The sequence below is a fragment of the Anthonomus grandis genome, chromosome 10 (assembly GCF_022605725.1).
Source record: "Anthonomus grandis grandis chromosome 10, icAntGran1.3, whole genome shotgun sequence".
Lineage (NCBI taxonomy): Eukaryota > Metazoa > Arthropoda > Insecta > Coleoptera > Curculionidae > Anthonomus > Anthonomus grandis.
In genome coordinates, this window is record NC_065555.1 from 5,884,409 (window position 1) to 5,910,009 (window position 25,601).

Consider the following 25,601-nt stretch of genomic DNA (forward strand, 5'->3'; position numbering starts at 1 on the left):
AAAGAACCTTTATATAACCTTCAAAGCAATCATAGACACGTTTTTATAGATTTATTTAATGAATTTGGGAGCCATATACAAGGTCACGCGGGCCTACATATGGCGGCCATATTGGAAAAGTATTTCCATAGCCAAAGCTTTTATTATTTTAAGTATGAAACTTTCAAGACTATATTTTAATTCAAAATGAATTAAAATATAGTCCGCGAGGAGATATAGATCAGTAAATTCGTATATATGCACATTTTAACTCCCCACCATGGTTGTTTTTTCTGATAACATGACGCTAAACACCATACAAAATCGACATATTTAAACCGCTTTTTGGTACAAAAGGGTTCTATAGAGACTTTTTAGGCATGTAACTAAAAAGTTTATAATTAATTTAACCTTTAATGCACATCACACGTGTTTTTAAACCATTTTTCTGACCCATATTATCCCCGAGACATACGAGACGGCCATACTGGAAAATGACGTAATAGGCTTGCATAGTAGGCATGGCAACGGATGATGCTTGCTTATGATAGTGTGATGGCTGTAAACGTCAAAATCAAGCATTTTCAAACTGTATTTTAAGGCCTGAAAAGGTGATGTAGAGACTTCTTAGGCGTATAATCAAAAAATTCATAACCCAAGGAAGATTGATGTAACCCCCAATGTCTGTCAAAGATGTTTTTATGGATTTACTTAAAGAATTTGGGAACCATATACAAGGTCACGTGAGCGCACATGTGGCGGCCATATTGGAATAGTTTTTCCATGGCCAACGCATTCTCTGTTGTACATGGGTAAAGTATGAGATTTCTAGGACTGTTTTATTTCAAAAATCAATATTACTCGCCTTGTATATAAGATAGCCAGGATAAAGAACAGTTAATTTGTATAAACTCTTAAATGTCAAAATCAAGGTTAAACCGGTTTTTAGGGTTGAAAAGGGTTGAAATAGTTAAAAAGTTTATACCCTAAGGAACTTTATTATATACAACCTTTAATGCCTATCAAAAGTGTTTTTAAACAATTTTTAACCCCGACTCACACGAGACAGCCGTATTGAAAAAATGACGTAAAACGGTTGCCTGGGTAGTAGCCATGGCAACGGAGGTTTGGTTATGTTGGTATTAAGGCGGTAAACGCCAAAATCAAGCATTTTCGAACCGGATTTGAAGGCCTGAAAGGATGATATAGACACGTTTTAGGCATATAATTAAAAGGTTCATAATCTAAGGAACATTATTATAACCTTCAATGCCCTTCAAAGGTGTTTTTATAGATTTATTTAATGAATTTGGGAACCATATACAAGATCACGCGGGCTGACATATGGCGGCCATATTGGAAATATATATTATACATTTTAATTCAAAATTAATGTTACTCGCCTCGTATATGAGTCCGGGGGAAGTTTTGTGCCTCATTTATTTCGGAAAATAACATGGGAGGTATATCGCAAATGATTTTTACACCCCGTATACCATCCACAAAATTTACATTTCAATACACTATGTCCAAAGTCTTTAGGGTTCAATGCAAACATCTTGAAATTTTAATCCCTTTAAATTGCCATCCAGGGGTGCAATTAAAGCTGTTCTGCAATAAAACCCCGCCCCCCAACATTAAAACAGATATATTGCCTATACCGAACAATTAATTAAAACTGAATTTATTATTTCGTGGAGGTTATTATGTCTATTGTCAGTGGCTCTTTCAGATTGATTTCGTCCAGATAAGATGACCGTAAAAGATGAAAAAGGCACGCAAATCATCGAATATCCAACGGATTTCTTTATTGGGGCCGTTTACGTTGAATCTTTAATAGGACAACACCAGTTTAAACCTGGATCCAATAAGGCAAGTGATTAAAGTAAAACACACAGAATTCATAAACTTTGACAGTTAGTTATCTTGACAAGTGACAAGCAGATTTTCGCGCCAAACCGTGGCGGCCATTTTGTTGCCTATCAATAACGACAACATGGCCGCCGCATAAGCGCGTGTGATTTTTCGACGCTCGCTCGCGGTCAGTTGTTTCCCCCCCCAAGAGCAGAGTTTCCCGTAAGCTTTCCCCAAAGTTTCACCGTGAGCGAAAATCGACGCTTTTTACCAGGAACGCAGGACGTTGTGCGGGTAAAGTTCATCGACTTTGGCACGCGTCCCCAATTAACACCCTCCTAAAAATAGCCGCACGGTATATATTTAGTAAATGCGTAAATACAATAGACGATTTTTTTAGCCGCGAAAAGAGTGAAACGGACGTGTGAGAAAGAGTGAGAGAGGAACAACGTAATAGGGGTTATCATATGCAGCTGTCAGCAGCTGACGGTTACAGCTGGCTCAAAAGTTTGAATATTATAAATATACTTTGTATAAAATTGTTTAGGTATATATAGGGATTATTTGAGGCCACACCAATTAGTAATTAGGATTTTTACAAGTGACAATGACATTTCCAAGTGACCTATTATGGAAGTTTGACAGTTTGAACATCACTACTGATGGAAACCACTTAAGAATTTAATGAAGAGGTTACTTAAATGGGATATAATTTATTATAACAGCTGTCAAACACAAACTAAATGACGCAGCTTGTTCAAATTTTGACAGGCGTCAACTGACAGTTCTCTGTTGACAGGAGCATAGTTGCCATTTCCATTAAAGGGCGGGAAATTCAAAAAGTCACGGACTTATTGACCCGCCCTCGTATTATCATAAGAAACATACGTGACACAAAAGTTTCAATGTTTATTCGAGAGTTTTATTTGTTTTTAGTTTTTATTTACCCACGCAAGGACTATAAAAAATCAGATAAATGTTTCTTTTTGTAACATTATGGGTAACCTTTTAAAAAATTTAAAGCGAAATTTTAGGGAAATGCTTCTGGAACATATTGAGGAAAACGGGTATCCGAAGAACCTGACTCCCGAAATAGAAATTTTGATACTTTTAACCGGTACAGCAAAGTTGAATAAGGAATATTACGGAACGGTAATTAGAAAAATTCGTATGCTTAACATAATTTTAGGCTTGCTGCACTTCCCGATACACTAGAAGTAATGGTGAACTTCCTTATTTTATATCGGACACCCTATATATTATTAGCTTATTAGATTGCATAAGAAATTCTATGAATTTTGAGGGGTCACATGCCGTATTTCGGTTGAACAGTTTCCGAGATATAAGCAGTTGATTATCAGCTGTTTTTTGACTTTAAAAGGCTACAGAGCCAAAACTATTGAGGATAGACATGAACGGTTTTCACTTTCCTGTATAGATTATACAAATCTAGTAATTAACATAAATTTCATACAAATGTCATAACATTTGTCAGCTGTCAAATGTCAAAAATTTTGACGTAAATCTCCTATGAAATCCACGTCACCAAAAAGATCTTTAGAAGTTAAGACGAGAAAGTGCAAACCGTTTCTCTCTAAATCAAATGGGCTTTGCTCCAGGACCGGTGGAAGTGAGAGAAGAAGAAATATTCAAATCCATATATCTCGAAAATCCTTGGAGGAAAGTAGGTCATGTGACCCATCAAAATTCGTGGATTTTTACGCAGAATTCAAATATGTCAAAATATATAACGTGTCCTATTGAGGATAAGGAAGTTATGCCCTAATTCCATGCCTTATCAAGCATAAATTGATGCCACGTCTATTTAAATATAATTCTTTTTAAGGTACATATTTAATGTATATATCCGATTTAACTAATGTTATATACTAATGAGGTAATTGGACCTATTTAAATAATTCTGGACAAAATTTGATTTTTTCAAATTGGCCCTTATTAGCGTCCAACCATTAGGCTTTCATATTTTATAGGGTTTTAAGGCTATTTAGACCTTATTACAACATGGCATCTTATCCAGAAAATTTTTACGTTGCTACCGATACCATTTGTTCTTTCGTAGGGGTGGGTAAAATTGACCAGAAAAAATCCCGGGTAAGTAAAATCTATTTTTCCAAAAATTATTTTAACTTTTACCGCATCCTGCCGCCCTAATGGTCAACGTCGTGAATTTCGCGTCGCTACGGCATCGCCCGTGCAAAGGCGGCGTCGCGACGTCCTAACGTGCGAAAAGTTCCCGTTTCATTTTAGCGTGAAAAAACCGTCATTTTGACAAGGGAAATTCATGCTGTACAGGAAAACCTTCTGTCGTTTCTACGAACCGATTAAATCCCAATATGAAAATCGAACCTGCCTGGATGATGATCCTGGAAGGGGATGCAAACGTTCGGGCGTCTGGACGCCCGGGACGTCCCCGAACGTCACGGGAAAAGGACGCCTTCTATCAGGCGAGCAGAACGCTAGAAAGCAAAATTTTTCTGTACACGAAATTCGACAGATGTTCGATTAAAGTCGGCACGAGCCAACCCTAAAAATAGATTATGTATGTATATCATATGAAGGCCCCTTGCCCCCCACCGTCGTCACACCCGCACGTGCCTCACGACCATATAACATATGTGGGGCCTTTTTACTCGTACAGGGTGTCATATCGCACCCTGATGACGCATTAATTCCAACATGGCCGCTTTCGACGCTATATATATAAACCGATAAAATCTGGAGATCTTTCATCGATTTGTTTTTCGGCAGGAAAATGCCCCCTCGCCCCCACAAAGCACGACGCTCTCCTGCGAATCGTTCCTGTTTTCCTGGTTATATTTAGCGGTTTTCGCGGCGTCGGACTGACCGACGGCGACGCCGTATTCGCGAGGGGTCCTCGCGACGCTTCGCCCTCCGTCCTTGTCTTAATTATTGCGGTCAAACGGGTGGGGGCGGGGAGGGACGACCGCCGATTTTCTTTTTAAGTTTGATTGTTGCGGTTTTGGAATTATCATACCAGGGAACGTCGGATCAGCTATATATACCAGGGGGGTGTTAAACGTATTATTAGAGTATTCTAATATTTTCAACGTGAATTTTATATCAAATTATTGAATATTTACATAAAGGTAGAATTTTCTCTACACCGGCTGTCCACAAATTTGATATGTATTAAAATAAAAGGTGCATTCAGTTCTTTATAATATAGGAACCTCAGCGAATATACAGGGTGTCCATTTAATATCGCGATGGTCAATTGCGGCTAGATCTTGAAACGGAAAAAACCTTTAATAGGAGGAATGTTAATTGAGTTAGAGGGGCTACTTTTCAAACTTAGTTTGTTTGATACAGAGAGTCCCAAAAAAGCGTGGTACAAATTCAGAAAATACAAAAGTATAGACGGTTGCATACAAACTGATTCTTCTGACAAATCAGCTAGCGCCCTCTGGCTTGGCAACGGAAACTGTTGCGACTAACTTGACAGTTTGGCGTGCCTAATAATTGGACCAATCAAAATGGTAGAAAGGCGTGGCCAAATTAAGGCGGGAAGTCAAATTTCATTTAATTTAATAATTTTATTATTTAATCGTAATATCTAAAATAAACGCTTAATCAAAAAGATTACTGAATAAATAACAATCCCAACCCAAGCTTCCAGCATACATTTAAATTCAAATAATGTGCTCAGTCAATGTCATCTCTGTCAACTCCTTGTCAATTTTGACAAGCAAGATGGCCGACATACTATTCCGATTTTCACCATGCAAGCTTCATATATGAGAGACGAGGTATAAATATGTATAAGTTTAAAAAAGGGCCATTGTTCGGTAAGTTTTTTGCTCTTTAAATAAAGACATCTGTTAAAAATGTTACCCTTACTCTAGGTTAAATTCTTGCCTATGGTAAAAAACACCTACGGTTCACAGAGAAGAAAATCTCAGCCTCGGAAAATGGACGGATTGTATAAGATGGTATTATTAAAGTAACAACATTATATTATAGTAATTTTTATGGTTATGTAACCCACCACACACATAATGTTAGGTGTGTTGCCTAAGAGAATGCATTGACAGTAGTATTATTGTTTATTACCTCGTCTCTCCCATGTATGAAGCTTGTATGCCGGTAAAAATCGGAATCGCATGTCGGCCATCTTGCTTGTCAAAAATGACAGAAATGACGTTGTTGACATTGACTGAGCACATCATTTGAATTTAAATGTATGCTGAAAGCTTGGGTTGGGGTTGTTATTTATTTTCATTAAACTAAATTTTAATAATGCTGATAGGTACATCTAGCTGGCTTTACACTACAATGGTTTTCACTGCCTATTTTTTAAATTTTATTTCATGCTCGTATTATATAACTCCCAGTGCCCATTGAGACTAGACATAGCACCCAGAATGGATATTCTCATCCATTGATATGGAAAGGAGCCTGATAAATTATATGATATTATATGACAATGATTAATTAATTTATTAATTGATTAGGCAGAATTTTAATTAATGTGCCTGAACTTAAACAAAATCTATGACAGAACAACCAGAAATTGCCAAATAATTCAAATTGATATGCGATTAATTAGCTAATTTATTAATTAGTCCAGGCAGTTGAGATGTAATTTTAATTAATATGCTTCAAATTTTAACTAAAACTTAACTGCCTAGATTAAAAAAAAATCTAATCTAACAGTCACGATTTAGTTAATTAATTAATTAGGCTAAGTTGTTGAGGTACAATTCTAATTAAAGTACCTAAAATATTTGATGGATGAATTGCCTGGAATTTTCAAAAAATTTTAATTAAAATATGAATAATTAGTTAGCTAATTAAATAGGCAAATTAAGAGACATATTTATTCACTTGAGGCATAATTTTAATTAAACTTAGAATGATAAAAAAAATTTAATTTAAATGTCCTTAATTAATAAATTATTCCACGAAGTTGAAATACAATTTTAATTAAATTCTTACAGACTCAACTACCTAGAATTGAAAAATAATTATAAATTTAAATATCGTTAATAATAATTAGTGCAGGCAGTTGAGTCAGAATTTTAATTAGAAAGTGTCAAAATAAATTATGATTAATTAGTTAATTAATTATTTAGTCCAGGTAGTTGAGGCACAATTTCAATTAGAGTGTCTGAAATCTTAAAGATTTTGGCTCATTTGCCTGGTATAGTAAAACAATTCTAATTAAAAAGTGAATAATTAATTAATTAACTATTAAGTCTAGGCAGTTGAGGTGCAAATTTAATTAAATTGAATGACATTTTAAAAAATCCGATTGAAATGCCTGAAGTTATAAAAATAATTAATTTAAATTGTAATTTATTAGTCCAGGCAATTGAGGCATAATATTAACTCAACTGCTTGGAATTGTAAAATAATTCAAATTGATATGCGATTAATTAGCTAATTTATTAACTAGTCCAGGCAGTTGAGATATATGTAATTTTAATTAATATGCTTAAAATTTTAACTAAAACTTAACTGCCTAGATTAAAAAAAAATCTATTCTAACAGTCACCATTTAGTTAATTAATTAATTAGCCTAAGTTGTTGAGGTACAATTTCTAATTAAAGTACCCAAAATATTTTATGGATCAATTGCCTGAAATTTTCAAAAAATTTTAATTAAAATATCAATAATTAGTTAGTTAATTAAATAGGCAAATTAATGGACATATGTCTGAAATGTTAATCAATTAATGGAGGCAGTTAATTTTATTTGTCATCTTTGGATCAATTGCCTCTAATTTTATAGTAATTAAAATTTAAGCGTCATTAGTTAATCAATTTATTCACTTGAGGCATAATTTTAATTAAAATTAGAATGATAAAAAAATTCTAATTTAAATGCCTTAATTAATAAATTATTCTACGAAGTTGAAATACAATTTTAATTAAATTCTTAAACACTTAACTACCTAGAATTGAAAAATAATTATAAATTTATATATCGTTATTAATAATTAGTGCAGGCAGTTGAGTCAGAATTTTAATTAGAAAGTGTCAAAATAAATTATGATTAATTAGTTAATTAATTATTTAGTCCAGCTGGTTGAGGCACAATTTCAATTAGAGTGCCTGAAATCTTTGAGAAGAATTTGGCTCATTTGCCTGGTATAGTGAAATAATTCCAATTAAAAGGTGAATAATTAGTTAATTAACTATTAAGTCTAGGCAGTTGAGGCACAATTTTAATTTAAATGCCTGATATGATAAACAATGTAATTCGATTCCTTGAAATTAAGTTATTATTATAATTACTTAATTTATTAGTCCAGGCAATTGAGGCATAATATTAACTCAACTGCCTGGAATTATAAAATAATTCTTGATTAATTAGTTAGTGGATTAAATAGGCAAATTAGGGCACATATGCCTAAAACGTAAAGTAGATTATTTTAACTGAAATAGCTAACATATTTTAAAGAATCTGTGGATTAATTGTCTGGAATTGTAAAATAAATAATTTCATTAATCATTAATTAATTTAATTCACTTGAGACATAATTTGCATTAATGTTAGAATTATAAAAAAAAACTAATTTAAATATTATTAATTAATTAATTATTCCAGGCAGTTGAGCCATAAGTTTTAAATTGTAATTTGTAAATTGTAAACTAATGTATAATTAATTAATTAGTCCAGCATGTCAAGGGTTAGTTAATTCAGATTCATCTGTAATTAATGAGTTAATTAATTAACTAGCCCAGGCAGTTGGGGTACAATTTTAATTAAAGTGCGTGAATTTTAATTAACGTTCAACTGCCTGGAATAATTGTAAAATAATTCTAATTAAAATGTGACTAACTAGTTAATTAATAATTAAAGGCAGGGTAAAACAAGGGAAAGTTGATTTTTTGGCACTTTCATCGGAAATGACATAGGTACATACATTATGTATGTACTTTAATTGCAACTCCTTGTATATAGTTAATTGGAAAGTATTAATTTATAAATTGTGGAGAAAATGACACATTTCTATAGGGTGCTATGACTAAATTAAAGCAGCCAATTTTTAGTCAAGATGGCTTGGAAAATTGACCGTTATACAGGCCAGATACCCTAAATTTATTTTTTTGCATAGTTCGTTTACGACAATTTTGACATTTTTTCTGAGAAAAGCCTCTTAAAAGTACAATTACCTAGCCTATGATCCGTATAAAACTACATAATTTGGCTTATGGCATACCTTTCTAATACCTAAACGAGAAATTGATAGTAAATAAAACCTAAACGGGTCCTAAATGTGGCGCCAACCACAATAAAAACCCAATTTCTCAGAAATCAAAAAATTCAAAAATTCCCCAATCCGACCCTTAGTCCCAAGCCGGATTATCGAGCGGCGTCTCTGGTCGCTCACGTGACTCCACGCATCCGGCCATTTCATTGGCCGAGTATTTGCCTCGCGGCCGATAAAACAGATTCCACCTTGACCGACCAAGAAGGGTTTTTTGCCTTTTTCGCACTTAAGGGTCGGTTTAAGGGTGGTCTGACCCCTTGTGCATTATCAATAGTCGCCTAGCGAACACCTTAGGGGCGAAACTCCCTTGCGCGCCCGTTAAAATCAGTGCGTAAACGAAATCCCGCGCAATAAGTAAAAGAGAGAGGGAGAACCCAAGCCGGCATCTCACCGTTCCGCTTCACGATCGTTCATTTGACAGTGACTTCGAGCATCGGTTCAGTTGTCCGCGTGTCTTTTTCAGTGTTTAACCGTTTAAAATAGTGTCGAAGGTGCTGTTTATTCATCATGGATAATCAGCAAAACGGTGGCTCCACGATTAAACCGGGCCAGGACGAAGACAGGAAACTGTTCGTGGGCGGCCTCACCCTAGAAACCACCGAAAAAGAGCTCCAAGACTACTTCAGTCAATTCGGCGCCATTCAGAACGTGAACGTCAAAGTGAACCCTCAGACCGGTAAATCTAAGGGCTTCGCCTTTGTTTTATTCAATTCCGCGGACACCGTCGATCAAGTGCTCGCCCAAAAGGAACACGTAATTAACAATAAAACGGTGGACGCCAAAAAGGCCAAAGCGAAACCCGGTAAAATATTCGTCGGGGGCATCACGCCCGACTTGACCGATGACGACATCAAGCAATACTTCTCCCAATTCGGGAACATCACCCAAGTGGAGATGCCCTTCGACAAGATCAAGAACCAACGCAAAGGGTTCTGCTTCATCACGTTCGAGAACGACAGCATCGTGAGGGATCTACTGAAAAAACCGAAACAGACGATCAAAGACAAGCAGGTGGACGTGAAAAAGGCGGCCACGCAGCCCAACAACATGATGGGCGGCCGTGGAGGTTTTGGAGGACGCGGGGGCGGCCGCGGAGGTGGCCGTGGCGGTCAAGGAGGTTGGGGCGGCGGCGGCGGTTGGGGCCAAGGAGGCTGGGGTAACGACTATGGTTACGGTGGCGGCTACGACAACGGATACGGTGGTGGTGGCGGCGGAGGCGGCGGCTACGACTACTACGGGGGCGGATATGGTGGCGGCTACGGAGGCGGCATGGACTCTGGCTACGGAGGCCCCACCGGAGGTAGTTACGGAGCTGGAGGTGGTGGTGGTGCTCGTGGAGGCAGTCGAGGGGGACGTGGAGGCGGCAGAGGAGGCCAAAGGCACCAGCCCTACTAGACGAGTAGACTAGGAGAAAATGTGTGAGAATCTGTTTTGTGTGATCGTAAGAACTAATGAAAGTCAATGGAAAAACCATAATGAATCTTCCATAAGTTTATTTTTCAGTTGTCCTGTGCTTCAATTGGCTCAGGACTTTGTTCATTTTTCATTATTATTTTTTCCTCTCATTTTGTATGTAATTAGGGCTATTTTTGTAACAGTTCATTCAGTTCCGAAATTGTTGACAATTTGGACCGATGTTTGACTTTTATCTTATTTTCCATTTATAATAATAATAATAACTAATAAATAATCTCTCTGAAAAATCTCTAATCTCTCTTTTTTTTTACATAAAACTTCTTATGTAAAGTACTACCTCTTAAATTTGTAAGAACGAACAAACATGATTTGTATAAAACCTAAATAAAGAAAAATACAAAAAAAAACAGTAAAATTATATAAAAAAATAAAAAAAAAACCTTTGCAGGAGAACCAACGTTCTACAAAGACAAATTAGGTATTAGTAGCTGTTATTTTGCTACCATGATTGAGGATATTTTTTAAATAAATTGTAATATAAACAGGATGGTGTTTGGTGTTTTATTAGAAAAGGAAACGACGCTTTACCGCCAAAAATAATCGTAAAAAACATATAAAATACCAAAAATCAAATCCCGAGCGTAACGAAACAGTTGAAAGTCTCGTTTTATCAAACGCGAAATTTTTTATCATTCCATGCCGGGCCACGTGCGTCCCCGCAGACGACAAAATGGCCGCCTGGCACCGGATGGCGTCATCGCCGCCGCTCTCAGGTTATTCACTTCTACACCCGAATTTGCCATAAATATACTTTTTCAAGGTCAACCGAGGTGGAAATTTTTTTATTTTTAAAAATAAAGGTGAGAAAATCGCGCGGTTTAACATTTTCCCTAAAAAAATATATTGTTTTAAAAATTATTAAACTCTTTCCGCCATCTATGGGACAACGACTAAAAGATAAACATTGTTGTTTACTGTATAGATAGCGCTGCCTTACTTCAGCGCCATATTGTTACGCTTGTCTAGGCATAGGTGGCGCGCTTTATTTTTCAACCAGTAGCCATTTTCAATAGTGAATAACGGTTATAACCAAATTGGAATTTGTACGATTAAAAAAAAAATGTTTTCTAATGTTATTTAAAGCCGTAGCGCGAATTAACATAAACATCATTGTCTACGGCTTGTATACATGGCGTTGCTTTTGTTCAACACTTAGACAAGGAAAGAAAGTCTCTTCTTGTCTAAGGTTCTGAGTTTTGAGTGAAGGCGTGAGGAACACGCGACACGTTGCGCTACACTGTGGAGGTGGAATTGGAAACAACAACCCCGAACATGAGATTAGGGTTTTTATTCACTTTTTTACAACTTTTCTGACTAAAACTAAATTTAAAAAAAACAGAGAAATATTAATTTCTCTATGGGACCGACTGACTTGCACTTTCTTGACCATTGACGTCTACGTGACATCCAGTGTTGCCAACTTTGTTACAAGACATTCCACCAGAAACTATATTAAATCTCACTAGAAATCCACTAAATGTAAAAATTAAATTCCACTAGAATTCAGCTGACAAATAATCAAATTGAACTACAATTCCACTATATATATATATATATTTTTTTTTTTTTTGAGAAAAATATCATTTAATTATTAGGATAATAGTTATAACCGCTTGAGATACGTGACCTCACCAATTAGCCCTTTATACGTCATCAAATTGGAACAGTAATTACCCACGTCCGGAGCTGTTTTCTAAACGTCAAATGTCAGATATTGAAATAAGTGCGGGAAAAAATAAAAACAAACAACAAATTATTTCCTTTTTAAAAATGACACAACATTTATTATGGCTAATGGGTTTTCTTTTTTGATATATATGTTTAAGAACTAATTACATATAACATTACTGGCGTCTGGGGTATTATTTACAATCAAACAAAATGATGACAGCGACAGCTGACAAATTACGAAGTTTCTTCAACCAAACACGTCCAAGCGGACACGATTAATTATATTATAAAGGGACTGTTCGAGTTCAACCAAGGGCCACAGTTGTGGCGCCACAGTTCAACAACACATCGTTACCACGAACTTAATAAATATACTATATTTAATAAATATACTATATTTATTTTTTTTTAATAAATATACTATATTTAGTGGAGGGGAGGCTGTCAATTGTCACTATTGTCAGGATGTATTCGATCCATTATGGCGGATTCGGTTGCACCTGGGTCCTGACAGATGACAGAGACTGGTTGTAAAAGTCGTTGATTTCCACGTGTCTAAGCTATATAGCCGTTTTCTTGTACGATTGGTACAATAAAGTATTGTTACCCGTTAACGAGTGTATTATTTTGGTGTTTAAGAGTATAGGATCTCTCGTCTGGTGACTACAAAACCTACAATTATGAAACTCGTTGCGCCATCTGTGGGACAACAATTGCACCATAAACTTTATGGTTTACGGTTTTCATTGTATAGATGACGCTGTCCTACATTAACGTATTGTTGCACTTGCCTGAAATAAATTGCGCTCTTTGTTTTTCATTCTCAAAAGAAAGGAATATTACTTATATAAAAAATTATTTAAAATAATTTTTTTTACTAACGTGCGTAAAGTACTCACTTTCCAGGGTGTGTGAAGTCTCACTTTTTACACACTAGTGCCTAAAAAATCCTTTTTACACAGTAGTGCGTAAAAAGTAATTTGACATTTATTTAATAATTTGTTTCGCCATCTGTGGAGCATCAACTACAACATAAACAAAATTGCTTACGAGCTTCGTCTTGTAGATGGCGCTTCCTACTTCAACGGCTATTGTTTTCTGACATAGATGGCGCCATTTGTTTTTAATCTGTAGGTTTTGTAGTCACCAGACGAGAGATCCTATACTCTTAAACACCAAAATAATACACTTGTTAACGGATAACAATACTTTATTGTACCAATCGTACAAGAAAACAGCTACATAGCTTAGACACGTGGAAGTCAACCACTTTTACAACCAGTCTCTGTCACGACTCAGGTGCAACCTAATCCGCCATAATGGATCGAATACATCCTGACAATTGACAGCCTCCACTCCACTCTCGGAGTGAGTGAGAGGGCGATACAAGTCCCCACAAATCCTCAAAAAGTAACGTAAATTGGTTATATTATACAGGGTGTGCCAAATTTGAATCTAGAAAATTATTAAAAAACATTTTTTTTCTACTGTGATTTAAAACCGTAGGCAAATTAAATGGTGCAACATGTGTCCTAAATTCTTGTTAATTAAATATGTGGGAATTCTCGCCACTCTCTTTTCGTTTTGTATTTCTCCTTGCTTGACATTTTTGACTGTTGACAGTTCAAAAAAAGGAGGAAAGAAGAGAGACACGTTAAGTTCACGATCACAAAAAATAACCTTCATGAAGGTTATTTTTTGTGTTCACGATCATTTTTACTTTGCCGATCTTGGCTATTTTAATGTGGGAATAAAGTGCTAATTAGGGTTCCCGGTGTATTATTTGATACAACAACGTGGAGACAACCCTTTGGACCCCACAAATATTATAGGATTATGTGCCTTAGGGTCACCAGTTTGGGTCGCTGGTCGCCCCAGATACCACTTAATGAAACTCCCAATCAGTATAGAAAGAACTTCTTTATTCAACACCTTTATGGCACGACAACTTTATACGAACACACGTATGCACAAAGACTAATTACTCTTACAGCACCTACTTATTATTCTAAAGTCTATTAACTTTTTTTAACACGTTAACGTTAACCTCCTAACCTCATTAAAAAAGGATACATTATATTATGTCAAACGGACAGAGAGAGCAGATGTAGAACCCTACAATATTAAACTCATTGCGCCATCTGTGGAACAACCACTACAACAGAAAGATGATTGTTTACGGGTTTCGTTGTATAGATGACGCTGTCTTTGGTCGTCGCCATATTGTGGCATTTGTCTGACATAGGTGGCGCTTTTATTCTTTCGCCCTCAAAGACTAGCGAATATTGGTTATATACAGAGTGTGCCAAATTACAAAAAAAATTCTGACGGGTTTTAAAGCCGTTTTTGGTGCCAAGCATTAAATACAAACTATACATCCCAACATGTAATCATTATCTTCCTATTGTTTCTTTAGATAGTAAGATCCTTGTACGCCATCTACAACTACACGCTATTCTGTAATGCCGTGGGTTTCGTCATCTTGGAATTAACCGTCTTCAGGAAAACGAAAAACACGACCACTTTAGTAACGCAAATCGGCATGCTGATCACCCACATGATGGGAATGGCAAAACTCTCGGTCCTGGTTTATTATAGGAAACGTATCGAGAGCACCAAAGAGAAACTACAAGACAAACGCTTCTACTACACACCTTTAGGTACACACTTAAATGTAATATAAAAAAAACACGCTTTAGCCTTTTTTTGTAGTAATGAGATTTTATCTTTATTTGTAAAACTTAAAACCTAACAGCCAAAGGGTATGTACCGTTATCAAGTGTCAGTACTGAATGACGTCATAAATGCGTCATTGACGTCATTAATCTTTACTGGATTGACTGGGGATAAAAGCTACTGTAGGTACAGTAAAATAGTGGGGGAATGTCAAAACTGTCAGAAGTGTTGTTGATGTTGATTTCTTGAATCTTCTTGTTTACGTTGTGGGAATTATTTTCCAAGTTCAAAATAAAAGCTATGGCTATGAACCCCAATAATGTAGCAGCCATGATAGTGGCAAACACCGTTTCCGTTTTATTATTAACTGATGATGAAGAAGATGAACTGGACCAAGAAGATTTTTAATTTGCCCAATTACAGGCTTAAGGACAGGCCCGTATTCCCGTTCCAAATTATTTGGAAAACGTGATAAACCTATATTCCGAAGAGGAATTTAGGATGCATTTCATGTACCTAGGTACAAATTCAAAAGATAATATAGTATATTACGTTACTAGTGAAGAAAGTGATATTTTTCACTCAAGTGGTGATGTTTTTGAAATTCACACGAGTGTCTGAAATTTACTTTTTTCATGAGTAATGTAGGTATACACAATTTTTCCTGAAACCACAAATTTGCGCTCTTTAGCCCTTTAAATGTTTTAGAAAACTCGTAATTGTGCACATACTGCACTACAGAAAGTAAAAGGCACAAAAGTACATGTGTATTTTACTTTCTCACAGGAAATATGTTTGTTCGAAAGTTTTATAGGTTATGTCCTATAAACTATTTATCTATGGTTATGTCACAGAACACAAATATAGAGAAATGCGTGTTGCCTAATAAACAGACAGAAATTCTGTTGACATAGACGGGGGCGACCATCTTGGGTGGCATATGGCGGGAAATTTAAGCATGATTTATTGGGCGATATTTACATTTAAAGTAATTTGCAGAATTACAGAAGTTGATGCGTTAACTGATGAGTGATGAGAGATATATTTAAATAGAATTTTATTTTAAAATTAACAATACGTTTATCAGTTTGTTTCAATGTGGATATTTTATTAAAAAACAATTTTAATAAAACACCCACATTTTATTAAAATTATACCCATTTTTTTTTTAAAAATTATAAAATTTAATACCCATTTTTAATTAAAAAGTGTTTTTTTAAAATTTAAGTTGGAAAAAAATAAATATTGTTCATCAGACATCCCTCATCACTTTATTCAAGAATTAACACATCAACTAAAATACTATTTGATTGAAATTTAATTCTCAAGATATTGTTTATTTAGGACATTTAAGATTTTTAGATATAGATACTTACCAAGAATTATAAATTGGCACTATATGGGAGCAAATTTCAAATTAAAAAAAAAAGCTAAATTGTCTTTTAAATATTTTATTTTAAGATGAATTAAAATAAATTTAACAAAGGGTTTTAAAATGCATAAAAATAGTTATAATAAATTATAAATTAAATACAGTAAACTGTAAGTACTGTATTAATAAGACCTTTTATGTAAAAAATTGAATTGTTGCAGGTATAAAGTATGTTTTAACTGAATATCCTAATAATTTTTGGATTTTCAGAAAAAAGTACCTGCTTTTTTTTTTGTCTCCTTAAGTGTTTAAAACATTATAAGAAACATGTATAATATAACAAACATACCTAAATAAAAAATTAAACATATATATATATTTTTTAACCATCTATACAATTGTAACAAAATAATATATATCCACATATTATGGAAAACAAAATATAAACTCTTATAACAACAGAAACTGTACCTATTTCTTCAAATAAATCTGGCTTCTTATTATGAATAAATTAATAATGACTGACACAAATTCATATGTACAAGTTAATATGCATGTTTTTTTAATTTTTTGAGTATAAGCAAATAAAAACAAAATATAAACTGTAATAAAAAACTTAACTTAATCCGTGACATGTTATAACTATGTACATGATATAAATACCATAATATGTTTTTTTTTATTTTTCTTTTTTTTTTACCACAAATCAATAACAACAAAATATAAATTCTAACAAAAAAAATAAATAAAATAAAAATGTCTAAATGCAACTTCAAAGGTTTCCATTGTTGCCAAATACCTTAAGCTTGATTTTGGTTAGTCACAATCGGGTAAAGATGTCAAAAGTCAGTGGGGTTGTTTCCAGTAAGTATGGAACATGAAATATAATAAAACAGATTAAGGCAGTATGTTCTGTATAAAATATTATATCCTTATATCCTAATCGGGTTAATTAATTATCCTAATTAGTATTTCATCCTAATGATCCAAAATATGAAAGTCTTTATTATTAGTAAGTATTTATTATCACAGTAGTTATGATCACAATTAAGGTTCTAAATAATACTTTAAAGGGTTTTATATTAGTCTATAATTTAGTTTTAAGCAAATATTATGATTTTAATTAATCGTTCAATAAATAAAATAGTACTATAAAAAGCAAAGCATTTACGATTCTGATAGTGTATCATGACAATATTTAAGATTTTTGTTTTTTTGAAGGCATTTTAGATTGTTGAAACTTTTTCTGTTTTTTAGAATGACCAACACTTAAAAATTGTGGTTGTGAAGTTGGCTTTTGATTTTTATCCTTTAAATATTTATTAATTATTAAGGAAGTGTTACCTTGAACAATTTGTTTAACAATGTCATGCTGGTCACAAAAAGAGAAGTCCTTAAAAAAATGTTTATAAACCAACCAAAACTTTTTCTCTAAATTGACTAAATGACCATGGTTATCCAAAAATTTGTATAACTTAAGGTGCATTAAGTCAATTAGGGAAATCAGTTTTTGAGAAGGATATGTCAATCTGGATGTGTCATCATTTTCCTTAAACTAAACAAATAGGTGATGTGTTTCTACTTCAGGTGAATATAAATTTTTATAACAAGTGGCACAATTGTCTAGATCCAACTTTTTCAGTATATAACCAGCCACATATGCAGTAGCATAATTATTCTCTAACAAAATTTCCTCCTCATTGGCAATATCTGGATCTTCAAAGATACATGGCTGATTATTGCAATTAGACACTGGGTACATAGAATTATCAGCACAAGAACTTTCAGAATACTTTTGTAGAAAATCCCCAAAGTTACCCAGAGATTGACAAAAGTCATCTTCACAATTAGAGTTTTTTGAAATAGGTGAACTTAAGTTATTTATGACCAATGTTTTTAAAGCTCCAACAAATTGTAAACAGGTTGGATTTAAATTGCATATACCATGTTGCCTAATTTGTCCAAACCAGTTTTCAATTGGGTCTTGATTTAGGTTCCTTAAATTGAGATATTTTAGACCCATCTTACTTAAGTTTTCCCATAGAAGCATTACTGCCCTTATTATAGTTTGCCAGCCCTTTACAAATTTATGTTTATTACTCTCTTTCCCCTTTTCCTTATCAATAATTTTCCAATTCCTCATTTTAAGCAACATGGCTGACCAAAATTCCCAATGAGGAGAATCAGCTGACAATGCACAAAGGTACTTTTTGCCACTACTGTTTTTAAACTGCAAGCTATTGAGTGAGTCAAAAAGATTGTCAATCATATGACAAAATTCAGCAGTATAAATTGCTTCTGATGTTAAAGCACCAACAGAACAAAAAGTTTCAATTGCTGCTGCCATTGACTGACTCAATTGACGAGCAGCTACACTAACTTTCATAACTAAAAAACTGTCCTTAAAATTGAAATGATGTTGCTTCAGCTTGGGAAGACATTTATATGTTCTCATGGTATTATCTAACTCAAATGCTCGATGGATATAGTCCATAGTGGCAAATTTCCCTTCTTCAAATTCAATCCTATTTTTTATGAGTGAATTTCTTGTATTTTTTAATAAATGTGGTACATCAAAAATGGTAGTGATGCACTGTCCATTTACAATAATGGTAGGGAGTTGGCTTATCATCAGAATATTCTATAGTTAATTCCCTTAAGGCCGCAATATTTGTGCTACCCTGATCACAAATGGTTGTGCAGACTTTCAAACCAATTGATTGTAAATCTTTTATACAAGATAATATAGGTTTTTTTAAAGCCTCAGTTTTAATAGTGTCCTTAGTAAAAAAATAAGAAACAGGCATCTTGTAAGGTTTTCTTAGGCCCCTTACCATAAAAACCAAAGCATGATTTGTCAGATTACGGGTCCTGCCAAGCTCACCCAAATCCTCAAAACCAGAGATTCTTTGCTTAGATTTTTCATAAAAAAGCCCAGAAGTTAAGGAAATTTCATCAAACATGAGAGCACGGCAGCGGTCTAGGTCACTCATAGACTCTGCCTGCAACTTAAGATGTTCAAGAATAGGCTTAATGTGTCCACATTCAAAGGGAATATTAGAAGGTATCGATTGAAGAATACGAGGTGATGGTAATTGAAAAAAATGTCTTAAATACTTGTACAGTCTGGGACTACGTTTAAAGATGGAGAGGGAAAAAGCTTTATCCTTAAAAGACCATCTACGACCAGAAGGAGAACGATTTGCATTTAAAATTTGGCAGTTTATAAAGTCCTTTGTTACCTCATTAAGATTTTCCTCAATAAACTGGAACCTACCATCATTATATAGTGATTTTAGAGATGCAACATGAGCTCTTTCATTCTTGAGAAGAAACTTAAGCTTAGATAACTTACACATCACAGACTTATGTACATTATACATAATTTCTTGCTCATTTGTAAGATTATCCTTAGACAGTCCTGCCTTGGCAAGAATGCCCCTCTTTTTCTCAAGAAGAAAAGAGTATTTGTCACTATGGTCTCTCTTAGTTTTCAAACTGGAGAAATCAGAGCTGGACAATATGGGAGTATTATCCAGATTCACAGTGTCTAAAGAGTTGTTTGGTAAATTAGAACCTGTAAGATTTGGAACCATGATTTTTAAGGATTTTTGCTCTTGAAATGAACTTAGATCTTCTTTACTAACTGAGTAAAGATGTTCTCTGTCAATCTGAGCAACATCAATGAATACATCTTGAGACACACTTTGGGACTGTGTTGCAAATAGGACTTTTTTTTCATTAGGGACCTTTGAATAATTATGATCACTTCGCATTTCAATCTTATGTGGTACAGCATCCCATCTAAGTCGCACAGGATTATTCGGGTTATTAAAATCAGAACCAGAAAAGTGATTGGAGCAAACTCGATAATTGGTGACACTTTTAGTTGGACTTACATGACAGATCTCCCTCCAAGATTTTTGTAAGGATGAATTCAATGGAAATTTAAAGAATCTATGATTTCTGTGACTTTCTGAATTCTGGGCAATTACTAATATACAAACTACTGCATAAAGGATATTTGCACGAATATTTTAATCTAGATGAAGACAATGAAAAGGAAATACTAGACATTTTCCCCATGGAGGACCAAGAATTAAAACTGAATTGTAAAAAAAAATTTTAATTGAGAATACTGACATTGATATGTCCAAAATAGGATTGAATCTATAATTATACCCTGGAAAATGATAATACATCCAAAATGCACCTTAACATTATGAGAAAACACTTAGGTAAAGTCCAGTTCAGAGATCTATTAGAATCTTTGATGTGTTGCAGATGCCGCACTAATTAGTCCGTGCGCCTATGTCATATTTATTGTCGCATGATATACATGTTTAATTGGCAAAATTTTATATTGTCTATCTATGAAATCATTTTAAATATACGTAAAACCCCATGTTTTATATTATTTTTTATTTTTCTTTCGAAAATGTTAATTTTTAGAAAGAAAATAATATCACAAGAAAATAATATAAAAAAAATTGACCGCGGACTAAAATCCAAGCATCTTACAAAATATTTTAAACACTTCCAGCACTCACAAACTTGTCACCTCTTTTTAGTCAGTCTATTAAACAAAGATAAAACACCTGCATTCTGGCGATTCCTACTTTAGGCTGTGCAAGTGATTGTGTATCTCTCTCTATCCCACTGATTTTAAGAATTACGGGGCAGTACCCAAATAAATTTTTGGGCAGTTTTTGTATTACTTTCGGCGTGTTTTTAAAGAGATCTTTAAGGATGGGTCTTATCTGGATCACCTTTAATAGTTAGGAGATGTGAGGTTATTATTTGATGTGTTTTGCCGGTTATGCTTTTTACACGTTTATGAAAGTAAAGAATTTAGAATTTGGCCTGTATTCGTCTAAATTTTTCGCAATTTTTACTGTGAGGAAGTGTGTTTTTTTTATTTGTGTTTGTGGATTTGTTTAGGTATTATACCTAAAGACCTTAAAATGTTTCGACCCTGGGAAAATAAGCAGGAAAATTTGGCAAATAAAGAGGAAAGTGTTTGTGCGGGCTTATGAAGACCGTGGGTGTACAAGAAAGACAATAACATTTGTGATAAAAACAATAAGAGTGATCTGGACAGTGATTTAGTCTTACATAGTTCTGATAGTTCATTTTCTAGTGTTGACGGAGCAAAAAGAAGCAAGAGAAGTAGAAGCTACAGAGGAAATCAAGCAGTTTTAAAACGTAATTGTTTAAGTAAAGACGCCAAACAAATTTATCTAAATATCTTTAACAATCTAAGGAATGATCCTCAGTTCACAAATGATTGTAGTGCTTTGCAAAAAACAGCGTTTTTAACAGGGGTTACCTATAGTACAATATGCCTGTAAAAAAAGGATTAAAGACAGAATAAAAAGGAAAGATGCAGGACAATCAAAGGAACTTGACACGGATGTTGCCAAATTGCTAAGGAAAGGTGTGTATTTTGTATATAAAATACACAATACATAAAACAATGAGGTTCTGACCATAAAGACACCTTATCAGCAAGGGACAAACATTTCTCAGTCTCAACCTTGCGGAGATACCTGATATAACTTGGATTTAAGCTTAAGATGGTTAACAAAAGAGCTGCTGTAATGGAATTGTCAGGTGGTGTATAGAATATTTGAGGAAAATTAAAAAATTTTGGGAGGAAGAAAGATCCATATATTATTTAGCCGAAACATGCTATGACACATTTATGATTGATGTATGATTTCCATTCTCTGGGAAAAAGTCCCTTTTACCATATTTTTTTAATTAAACAAATTTAAAATTTCGTTCTTTACAGCTTACTGCCCCTGTTTGTCCTTCAGCGGCACAATAAAGTATATATAATGTAATGCTTTAGTATCCATATGCTGATGTGCGAGATAAAGTTGGAATCTATGGCGGCAACAGAGAAACAAGTCCTTCCTTAATGGAAGAAACTGCTAAAGAACAATGGCAAAAAACAGAATTTAGAAAATTGTATTAACTTGCCTTAATCCACAGAATAAATGGGTCTAAGTAAATTCGTATCACCTATTCTCTTATCACTTGTTATATAGCACTGATGGCGCTAAAAACTAAACTTATTAAATTAAAATTTTTCGTTAAACTCATTTTACGTACTTAAATCTTATATTTAAATTAAATATTATCCTGCTATCAACTATCCTGAATTTCTAACTTAATAAAAGTAATCCCAAAAATAAATTTTTAAATACAAATAAATTTTAAGGCCGGACCTGTGCAACTTTTCACGCTTGAGTGGCTGTGACTAAGGTTAGGCGTTTAACAAAATAGTACGTGGGCGCATGTAGTCAAATTTTACGAATCAAATGTATAAATTCTTAAAAAAATGCTCAAAACATTTATTTATTTAATTAAATGATTAAATATCGCTTAGAATATTACTTTATGACTCTTTCCACATAAAATTTTGCGATTTAAACATGCATGTCATGTGACAATACAAGCAACACCGGCACACGGACTATTCGCGGTACATCAAAGACTCTAATAGATCTCTGAACTGAACTATACCTATGTCATAATTAAAATTTACCTGTCTCCTGCACTATGTAGTTGCACGATGATTGGATGTTGGCACGATTGTGAAATAATTTATTAACCCATTACTTAAGAAAACTAAAAAAAGGTATAAAATTACTTAAAAAACTTTACATTGGAAAAAAACCATGAGGCTTGGCTTGTTTTCCATCCAAAAGAAACTGAAAATAAACGGTCGTCAAATACGACAGTTAAAAAATGTCACTATTGTCATGTTTGATGTACGTCAAAATCAAAAATTAGAATCAATCGGCCATCTTGGGTGGCAAACTATTCCGCCCCGCCACATTCAACTTTCATATGTTGTGGTTGTGAAAACAGTGCTGAAAACTGTTCCTTTTTTGGAGCAAAACAGCACGCTGTCTAAAATCGGAACGACAACTTACAGTAAAATCAGCACAATACAATCCTGTACTAACAGTTGAAAACGGTACATACCCATAGAACAAAGGTATCAAGGATAGTTAATCCGCAATACACACGAACATTTACAGAACTGGACAACTTGCACCAATAGAACATTTTACATTTTTCAGGTGATTTTCAACCCGGTTTGCGTATGCACGAAGGGAAAACGGCCGCAGTACGCGTAGCCGCGTTAATATTCCTGCTGTACACGTTTGTGGGCGTGTCCGCGCACATTAGTGCAGTACTAATGGTGCGGAAAAACACCGAAAACAATACGTTTATCGGTAACGTTACCTGCGAGTCATTCATCCCGTATATTTACGATCATCCCTTTGACGTCAGCACCGCCACCGGCTGCTACTATTCGTTGGCCTGGATGGATTTCGCTTTGGACATTAACGCAAACTACATTGCCGGTAAAACAATGTTTTTCACATACACATCAAAGATGTCTCTGCACGCCATCTGTTTTTCGTTTGGCACATTTCTTATGTCACTGTCAATGTCAACTGTCAACAAGGATATTTCCTACTTTGACAAATGTCATAAGTGCGAATGGATTTTTAATCCCGACCGTTTTGAATTTGACAGTTCTCACATCATTTCTTATGTAATACGACCAATAGATAGCGCCACAATTCGTAGTTTAAACACTTGTGTTTTACAGCTTTGGACCTGATTTTCGTCACTTTGATGCACTGCCTGACTTGCCAGCTGAACATTTTAGGCGAGGCCTTCACCAGCATCAGGCAACGTTGCCTGCGCAAACTTAACCTGGAAAATGCGAACTTTTTGCATGACACCGAATATCCGAAGTTGGAAGAGGCGATTTACGAGGAGTTTTCACGGTGCACCAAGCATTTATACTCTTTGATTGAGTAAGAAGGTTTTATCCAACAAACATTTTTGGTTCATAAAAGAGTTTCAGGGTTAGAAACGATATAGAGGATGTGTTTACCTTTATAACTCTAGGGCAAACCATTGGTTCGTTGTTGATATTCGCCTCCTGCCTATTCGTCGCATCCAAAGTACTTCTTTAATTAATTAAACAATAAATTAGTACTAATATTAAATATTTATACGTTTTAGGAACCAATAACATCTCCAAACTTCTTTTCACAAATGGAGTACTTTTCGGCTGTACTCTTTCAGTTTTCTTTGTACTGTTGGTTCGGAAATCAGATGACAATCGCCGTAAGTATGGCACAACCTTCATTGCTATTAACTGTCATTCCAGTGACAGTTTTGACAGAAGTAAATGGTTGGTTTTAGGGTGCGTCTATATCAACAGCAGTATATAACAGCGACTGGTTCGCCTGTAGCAAAAGGGTGAAAAAATCGATAATTTTAACAATGAGTCGGATGCAACGGCCCGTGTTCGTATCTATTGGGAAATTCACCCCGTTGACTTTGACAACTTTATTGGCAGTAAGGAGGTGGCATGTGTTTTAATTTAATTAAAAAATAAACCATTTTTTTTAGGTTATTAAAGGTTCCTTCTCTTATTATACGGTGTTTCAAAGCGCTGGTGAGTAAATATGGCCACTTCTATATTGACTTGTAGTCTTGTTATTTATTAGCTAAAATATACTAGAAGCATTTAAATATGTGTTTTATTTGAAGCTTTGGGGCCAATAAAAAGACAATAATTTTTAAAAAACAATTTAATTTCACATCTTAGTTCATATAAGTACAATATACAGATTTTTAAAGTCTTCGTCCTAAGGTTTAGGAGTCTCTACTTACTACCATGGATGGCATAGGAGAACATCACAAAGAAAACACATTTTGGCATATAATGAGTGGCCTTTAAATTGGCAAAGTTCTCTTAAAAGCCCTATTGCATATTTTTAAATTTCCCGCTAGTAATGACATTTAAATACGGCGCCAACAAGTGTTAGGACGGCAACTTTTGAGTGAGGAACTGGAACCCGTTGTTGCCATAGGGCTGTTACGAGAACAGCCCCCTACGAATATACACAATATAAAAAGATATTTAAAAAACTTATTTTTGGTCCGACTAGTAGAGATGTACGGGAAATATCGATATGGTCTTACAAGGCACCACTAAACAGTTGAACTATTATAAAGGTCCAATGGTCTAACGCTATTCGAATCTTATCAAGAATCAAAAAGCACACACCTAAGCGAAATGGGGTAAATCTAAAGGTACAACCGGATGATTTTTTTGATATTTCGTTTTACCGGTTTCGGCTTTGGCAGATCATCATCCTCAGTTGTTTTAGCATATACTACATCTGCTACACTTTCGTTTCGTTTGCCCTCTTCGTCTCGTTTCATTCTCTTGGTCAATCTTCTTGCGCATGGTATCTGAAATCGTTCAAGAA

The 25,601-nt window shown here is 34.5% G+C and overlaps 3 protein-coding genes across 10 annotated transcripts in view; 2 read left to right on the plus strand and 1 right to left on the minus strand.

The window, feature by feature from the left end:
• Positions 1-1,700: 1,700 nt before the first annotated feature.
• LOC126741198 (putative odorant receptor 92a) lies at positions 1,701-24,858 on the plus strand. Of its 2 annotated transcripts, XM_050447552.1 has the most exons (8): positions 1,701-1,855; positions 14,660-14,899; positions 23,382-23,669; positions 23,921-24,131; positions 24,182-24,281; positions 24,343-24,447; positions 24,526-24,681; positions 24,736-24,858. In XM_050447552.1, the coding sequence occupies exons 1-8, from the start codon at positions 1,732-1,734 to the stop codon at positions 24,787-24,789; spliced, it is 1,278 nt and encodes a 425-aa protein (XP_050303509.1). In that variant the 5' UTR covers positions 1,701-1,731; the 3' UTR covers positions 24,790-24,858. The 2 variants fall into 2 exon arrangements, with proteins under 2 accessions (XP_050303509.1, XP_050303510.1); XM_050447553.1 differs by lacking the exons at positions 1,701-1,855; positions 14,660-14,899 and adding an exon at positions 17,049-17,299.
• LOC126741199 (RNA-binding protein squid-like) lies at positions 9,324-10,797 on the plus strand. The gene has a single exon (XM_050447554.1). It carries the CDS (start codon positions 9,600-9,602, stop codon positions 10,485-10,487), a length of 888 nt encoding a protein of 295 aa, XP_050303511.1. The 5' UTR covers positions 9,324-9,599; the 3' UTR covers positions 10,488-10,797.
• Positions 24,859-24,902: 44 nt separating the features above from the next.
• The window catches only part of LOC126741590 (ankyrin repeat and death domain-containing protein 1A-like), a 39,630-nt gene continuing 38,931 nt past the window's right edge, over positions 24,903-25,601 (minus strand). For 6 of the 7 annotated variants that reach the window (XM_050448076.1, XM_050448077.1, XM_050448081.1 and 3 more), the window contains one exon: positions 24,903-25,584. In XM_050448076.1, the coding sequence (XP_050304033.1) occupies positions 25,496-25,584 (89 nt within the window). In that variant the 3' untranslated portion in view covers positions 24,903-25,495. The remainder of the gene's footprint in view (positions 25,585-25,601) is intronic. The other variant, XM_050448078.1, reaches the window with a different exon arrangement.